General features: G+C 46.8%; 1 protein-coding gene across 9 annotated transcripts in view; it reads left to right on the forward strand.

Moving 5' to 3' along the window:
• Positions 1-7,503, forward strand: part of dlg3 (discs, large homolog 3 (Drosophila)) — a 96,637-nt gene extending 89,134 nt beyond the window's left edge. For all 9 annotated transcript variants that reach the window (XM_064329214.1, XM_064329215.1, XM_064329210.1 and 6 more), the window contains 7 exons: positions 1,062-1,103; positions 1,546-1,596; positions 1,724-1,825; positions 2,376-2,548; positions 3,570-3,679; positions 3,952-4,043; positions 4,223-7,503. In XM_064329214.1, the coding sequence (XP_064185284.1) occupies positions 1,062-1,103; positions 1,546-1,596; positions 1,724-1,825; positions 2,376-2,548; positions 3,570-3,679; positions 3,952-4,043; positions 4,223-4,329 (677 nt within the window). In that variant the 3' untranslated portion in view covers positions 4,330-7,503. The remainder of the gene's footprint in view (positions 1-1,061; positions 1,104-1,545; positions 1,597-1,723; positions 1,826-2,375; positions 2,549-3,569; positions 3,680-3,951; positions 4,044-4,222) is intronic.
• The last annotated feature ends 218 nt before the right edge of the window (positions 7,504-7,721 follow it).

Here is a 7,721-nt window from a genome sequence, read left to right on the forward strand (position 1 = left end):
TAATATTAGCTGAACTAGCTATCTGTAAGCCTGACATGACCGTAATGGCAAAGTAAGTGCCTTTATTGATGGATACTGCAGAAGGTTAGTTAGAAGTGTTTTGGATCCTCTCTAAATCAAAAATTTGTGCCCAAATATTGAATCTGCCATGTGTTGATTTAGTGCAAGACATCTGTATGAACAGTGTGTAAACATGCATTTTGTTTTAGCTATGTTACTTAATATCTGAGGCAGTCTTTAAGAATGGCTAAGCCTATCCTTTAATACATGATCTTGTTTGCACTGAATCCTTAAGTGTTCTATTTTAAATGGTTATTGCAGTGGGGAATGGTTATTTTGTTTATTGAATGGATGGAAATTTAGGACACACCTAAGATGACATAATGCAATTTCATTATATTTGCCGGTAAATAAAAAAAGTCCAGCCAGTAATATTTTTTCCCCATCTACCCGCCACATTGGCAGGTGAGCCAAAAAGTTTATTGTGGACCCTGAAGGCGGTCCCTGCATGATGCAGTCAGGCCTGTGGAAACCAAAGCCTTTCAGTGTAGCCCTGCAGGCTCAGGGTTTGGATACCTCCCCCTCCCTCTACCCCTGTCCCCGCCCCTCACACCTCTGCGCATGGGTCCAGGGGGGCTGTGGGCTCGGGGCCTGCCTGTTTTCTTTGGCACACGTGCCCTGTATCTCTGTCAGGCCCCACAGAGGAAACACCAGCCCGTGTGGAAGGGCTGTGAGAGGAAACCCTTAATTTCCTATTACTGTCACCTCTAACCACTTCCACACAGTGAGACCACCGCTGGGCTGTCCCTGGGACACGTTAAACAGCAGGTCCTAGGCACTTTCTTTGCATTTAAACCCCCCCCCCCCCCCCCAAAAAGAAGGATAAAGGTTGATAACTGGCAGGGGAGTAAGTTATTCTTTCTCCTCTTCATGCAACAGAAGTGGTGGATTGTGGGGGATTCCTGGTTTTAAAAAGAAAATGAAATCCCTGCATGTGATGCTGATGAAATAGTTGTTGTTGTGTAACTCTCCCCTGACCTCAGTCTCTCTCTCCCTCCCAGAATGCCTGACGTCCAACACGAGCGACAGCGAGAGCAGCTCCAGTAAGTCCCTCTCTCCGCCTCACTCCTCAATAAAGCGCCTCGACTTTCCTTTAACCCGTTACATCACTATTACTATTACTATTACCCACTTTAAGGACAGGGGCCCAGGCATGTTAACTGTCCTAGGATCAGTTTAGCATTTTAGCCTGTAGAGGGTTAAGTTCAGGACACAGGCTGGGGAAAGCTGATCCCAGATCAGCACAGCTCTGAGATGCTGTAAGGATGCGGACGCAGGCCTCTCCGTGTTCCTGTGCTGTCCTCTCACGGCTGCGCTGTCCGTGTAGCGAGCGAGCGAGGCAGGCTGAAGAGCTCAGAGCTGGAGAGCTCACGCGGACACGGTGGCAGCTGCGTCTCACAGCCTGCTGACTCACAGCCTGTACAGCCCCCAGTGGAGTTCAGCCTTCAGCATCATAACGCCCTTTCCCCCTCTCTTCTGTTCCAGAGGGGCAGGAGGACACCATCCTGTCGTACGAGCCCGTGATTCGACAGGAGAGTAAGTCTCGCACTGCGTCGGCGGCAGCAGATCTGTCAGAGGCCACAGGGGTCGCCCCTGGCGACCGCTGGGCTTGGCTTTTCCTGTTTTTGACACGTTTGATTCGGTTGTTGTTTTTCCCCTGCAGTCCATTACACAAGACCTGTGATCATCCTGGGGCCAATGAAGGACAGAATAAACGACGACCTCATCTCCGAGTTCCCTCACAAGTTTGGGTCCTGCGTACCGCGTGAGTAGCCTGGCCGCCTTTGCGCTGCGCTGAAGTACAGGAATGATGCCGGGAGAGCTGTGAACGAGGATGCCTTTTACTTCCAGTTTGCGTTTCCTGTTCTGTAGAGCACCTCCTCGGCCCTGCATATGCATTGGTGAGGGGGGAAGGTCAGCTCCAGCCATGCTGGCTGAGTGCTAACCCCGCTGCCCTGAGTGACACTGGGTTAGCCCTGTTAGGAGGCGCTCTGACCCGCCCCCCTTCTATGCAGACGCCACCCGCCCCAGCATAATCCCCGCCCCCTGCAGAATACATGTTTAGAGTGACACTGGATTTGCCCTGTTAGGAGGTGCTCTGACCTGCCCCCCCGCTATGCAGATGCCACCCGTCCCCTGCATGATAAACATTTAGAGTGACACTGGATTCGCCCTGTTAGGAGGCGCTCTGACCCGCCCCCCCGCTATGCAGATGCCACCCGTCCCCTGCATGATAAACATTTAGAGTGACACTGGATTCGCCCTGTTAGGAGGCGCTCTGACCCGCCCCGCTCTGACCCGCCCTCTCTGTGCAGACACCACCCGGCCCCGGCGGGAGAATGAGATGGACGGGCAGGACTACCACTTTGTGGGCTCACGGGAGCAGATGGAGAAAGACATCCAGGACAACAAATTCATTGAGGCGGGCCAGTTCAACGACAACCTGTACGGGACCAGCGTGCTGTCCGTCAGAGCCGTGGCTGAGAGGGTAGGGACACACTGCCGTGTTAGTGATGTGGCCTGGTGCACGTGTGCGTGCTGTCTGAGTCACTGCTCACTGCAGGGTCTGAAACTCCCTTTCTGCTCAACCAGTCGCTGTGTCTGGTGGACGAAAAAAAATCAAGCTTCCACTTCTCATTAAAACAGTTTCCTTTTTAACCTCACTTTGTTCTCCTTCGGCATTATCATTTCTCTTCCTCTTTTCGACTGGTTGTTTTTTTTTTGTTGTTGATGTGACCACATCTTTTTTGATAGCTGACCGACGTTAGATAATTTTGGCTACGAATTTCACGGAAATGTAGCGGCTTACATTAGGTTTACCGCTCGATACTGCTCGAAGATGAAAGCGGACCGCAGAAATGTCCAATCAGAGTAGCCTAATGAAACTATGCTTGTGGTTGCTGTAACCGCGTGAACTTCCACGTTTGATTCTGGGATTTTTTTGGTCACTTGAATTCAACACAAAACTGATATGATCTAACCTTGTTTGCTGAGTGGGTCAGGTGCTAGTTTCAGAGACCCTGTTACGGATCAGCTGTTTCCACAAATCCGTGTATTTCCTCTTCATGTTTCATTACCCTTCTTTTTAAATATTGTCCCCCATTGAGATTGAAGCACATTGCAAAGTTGTTGTGTGTGTTTGTGTCAGCGTGTGCTTATCAGCATGTGTGTTTGTCTCAGTGCAAATTAGTCCCCATGTATGTGTGTGTGTATCTGGGTTGGTGCGTGTATGTTTGTCAGCTTGTCTGCATGTGTGTTTGGGCGCCAGCGTGTGGGTGTGTGTGTGTGTGTGTGTTGGTACCAGCGTGTGTGTTTCAGCGCGTGTGTGTGTGTGTGTTGGTGCCAGCGTGTGTGATTCAGCATGTGTGTGTGTTGGTGCCAGTGTGTGTTTCAGCATGTGTGTGTGCGCACACATGTTCAGACAGTACTGCTCCAGAGCCTGAAAGGAGAGAGCAGTGAACGTGCTGTTTGGACTGACTGGCTGCCTCTCCACTCTTCTCCTGTTGCAGGGTAAACACTGTATCCTGGATGTGTCTGGGAATGCCATAAAGCGATTGCAACAAGCACAACTCTACTCAATCGCCATTTTCATCAAGCCAAAATCAGTGGAAGCCCTGCTGTAAGTTCCACACTGACTGGGAAAATGAAGTGTGTGCTGAAGATCAGACCTCTCTTAATACAAGAAATCTACTGTATTTTGTGTACAAATTAATGGATTATAATCTTTAAAATATCTGAAGGGAAGGGGTAGAAAATGCCTTTTTCTAACTTTGTAAAGTAAGAAGAGAATGTTTAACTTTATTTTGTACCGTTCAGACTGCTTTAAATAATATCTATGGAATTAAAGTACTGCAAGCATTCCATACATTGCACTCTGTCTGTGTTCTGCAGGGAAATGAACAAGAGGCAGACGTACGAGCAAGCCAGTAAAGTGTTTGACAAGGCAATGAAGCTGGAACAGGAGTTTGGAGAATACTTCACAGGTAAATATGCGGTTCACATTTGCTATACCTCCTACAGAACCTAAATCTTAGATCTAAATCTCAGATTTATGCTTTTTCACGCACTTGTTTAAGCAACCAAGTAATTGTCTTGACAGCTCACTTGTTGAAGAACTGGAGTGTGTTTTGTCCACATGATCTTCCATTGCCTTTTTCTCCAGCCATTGTACAGGGTGACTCACTAGAGGAGATCTACAACAAAATCAAGCTGATCATCGAGGAACAGTCGGGGCCCTACATCTGGATCCCCTCCCCCGAAAAGCTCTGAGCGTCCAGTCCTGCGCTCCTCGCGGACATCGCCCGCCCCCCCCCTCCTCCCCCTGCCCCCTCCCCCCATACTCCCCACCCCACCCACTGAAGTCCCATACCTCCCTTTTTGCAGATATGTTTCATATCCAGTTTTATTGTCATCATTCTGTTAACTCTCAAATGAAAGTCTTATCACCATTTCTGTGGCTGTGCACACACCCCTGCATGAGTTTCTCGACAAATCCATTCAAGACTGGAAATGTCATTCCAAGTGAATTTTTATCATTTAAAAAAACAGACAAAAGGGGGAAAAAAAACAGACACCGGACGGAACGACGGAGATGAGAATGTCTTAAAAAGGCACTGAAGTGGGATTTGAGAATTTAGGATTTGCAGGGGGGAAAAGACAAAAACGGTACAAGATGGAACTATTTGTAAATGTTTATAAACTTGCATTAAAGACGTGGAAGATGAGAAGCAGAGACCAATGAGTTTTTTCTACAAGGACCAGATACAAATCAACCCCCCCCAATGGTACTATTCAAGGAGTGTTTTCCAATGTTTATACATATATATATTAAAAAAAGAAATGGTGACAAATATTATAAACTGGTGATCTGCAGTTATCTGAAACCAGCTTGCTGTTTGATTGGTTGCTGGCAGATTGTGATGCAGCCAATCAAGACAACCTGGGAGGCAGGACGAATGGGGAGAAATGGACACAAATCTATAAATTTATATTATTGAGACCAACAACGTAGAAGTCCTATGGAGAGATGATTTACTACATATTAAAAACTACATGTTGTTTTACACTTCACTGGAATTGTCTACATGGAGGGCTGTATGATTTCATTATTTTTATTTTGTGATTTCTTTGTTGTGATTGATCTTTTAAGCTGCTCTGGGGTGAGAGGGGGTAGAGAGGTGTAACTGGGTCTCTGCAAAATACCAAACTGCCTTATGTAGAAAAATATACAAACACCTAATCTGCACAATTATTCAGAAGAGATGACGGAACAATATTTTGCACCTTTCCCCATGACAAATCTTCCAAGTGATAAAGAGGACTGTACCAGATGGGATGAGGTGGTTGGTCCTCTCAGTTCTGTAGTTTTCCAGGGTGCATCTCCTTGTCTTCTGAGAGAGAGAGAGACGGCTCGATTTTTTTGATGGGAGGGGGGTTTTTCGATTTTAGTAGGAAAGGGCCACTCCCCCACCCCCCCCCCCCCTTCCCAGTGACATTGAGGAGCTGCAGACCCCACCCATTCGCACTTTCTCTGCCTTCCAGAGCCATTCTGCTCGCAGAAAGGTCACATGGTACTGTCCGGAAGGGTACTAGCATGCATTATGGGTAATTAATAGTTACAGTTCTATGCTTGGAGGCCTAATGAGTGAAACAAAATGACCACTTTGCTTTCCCCTCCCAAAAGCTCATGCTGGTTTAAATGAAGCTCATTTGTCCTGTGTATTTAGAGCATTTTAAAATATTTTTTTAATAGTTCTGGGCAAGTGTTGATCCACTGTGTTGCACCCAATATGAGGGGCTTGTTTGGCCAGCTCAGGAATCTTTAACGCACAGACGCCAGTTCCCAGTAATAAAAGAGCCCACTGTTTTTTTTTGTGAAGAAATAAAGTAGGACTCGTATTGGCGCAGGGAGGCCGGGAGCGTGGCGGGCGCTGTGTGTGGACCGAGAGCCGTTTCTCTCTCCGGTAGAGCCAGGAACACCGAGAGCCCAGCCCGTTTGTGAGGGGCAAAAGGAGGCAGAGGTGTTTGAAGTGTGAGACTTGAAATTATCTTTTTTTTTTTTTTCTTTTGTATTTATTAATATTTTAAAAATGTGCCGACGCTTTGTCCAGACCAGCTCTGTGGCCATGACCCCGTGCATGAATTTGGCCAGGCGGGCTGCGGTCCCTCTCCGACGCTCCTGAGGATCTTGGCACTTTGTACATTTAAAAGGGATATGCCTAACTCGCCGAAGGTGGAATACCCAGGAGTACCCGACCCCTTGAAGCAGGGAGGATCTATCAGGTGTGTCCTTCAATGCATTGTGGGTAGTGAGGTCCAGTCGCTTCGCGTCCATCGGAGGTGAAGACCAAGCCGGGGGCGCCCGAGCCCCCAGAACCTGTACCTGCAGGCCGTTTCTGAACAGGTATGCACACCTGCCAGGCACCTCTGCTAAACCAGCTGTCATACCTGCGTCAAAACCAGAGTTCAGGGAATTACCGAAGGGAACAGAGCCATTATAAACTGCTTACAGACTGTTTCAAAGGGTATGGTAGTTGTAAGTGTAAATATCCCCAACCAAGATTTTGCTACACTCGTGCTTTGCGCGCGTGTGAAACTGGGACAACTACGCGTTTTGTAAATCTCAACTGTAAGGTAAGTAAACAATGAAATATTCTGAAATTAATTTCCATACAAATGTGCCGTATTGTTGGTATAATAGACATCTTCAGCTGCTCTATTGGACCACATTTTATAGTCAGTTGGGAATTGAATTCCTTCAAATAGGGTCTGTCTACTTGTGATTTCTTGTGGATTTTGTCTGAGTATATAGATTTTAAAAACAATGTTTAAAACAATTATAGAAGTACAAGGCAGGCAGTGACCTACAAATGACTTATTAAAAATAATTTCTTAATTATTCATTTAAACATGTTGTAAACTGCTTTTCTCTGATGTTGAGAACACAGCTGACTGTTAATGCGTCTGCTATTTAAATCCTTCGGTCAGCCATGTCAGTAAAGCCCAAAGAACTTCTTATTTCATATGTTATTTCCATTGAGGTCGCTGTGCTCCGAGATTTTATCCGAATGCCTCTGTTTGACGAGGGTGTCGCTCTTGATTCAGAGAGAGATTTGTGGGTTGGGTTGGGTTGGGTTGGGGGGGGAGGGGGCTTATTTTGTTGTTTTGGTCCCTGATTTGTCCGTCTGGGTGATGAGCTGTAAGGTTGACGAGGGCACCTGTGCAGTACGTGCTTGCAGATATGAAGCCCCTGATTGTACAGTAGTTTTCTCCCCTGTGACTGCAGGAAGTGGGCCCTAAACAGGACGCGAGGAACTAGTTCTCTCGTTCCTGGTCGTAGGGGAACACAGTCCTGACACTACATCAATTTTCGGTTCTGTTTGGCTTTTTTTTGACTGGACAAAGAGTTTATTTGTTTGAAAAATAAAATATGTGACTATTGGTCATGGTTTCAAGTTTACTTTTTTTTAACGGTCAACCATTCTTTACGCCAAGGCCACTTCAAGCGCATTCACAAAAACGATCGGGATGTTACAGACCTGTGAGCTTTTGATCATGTCATTATTTTAAGCCCTCGAGGTCATACGCGTTGTCACACGCTGTACAGCAGGTTAATAGGACCATGTGCTCCGTGCAGGGAGAACAATTTATGCCAGATTGAA

The sequence above is a fragment of the Anguilla rostrata genome, chromosome 3, assembly GCF_018555375.3.
Source record: "Anguilla rostrata isolate EN2019 chromosome 3, ASM1855537v3, whole genome shotgun sequence".
NCBI lineage: Eukaryota > Metazoa > Chordata > Actinopteri > Anguilliformes > Anguillidae > Anguilla > Anguilla rostrata.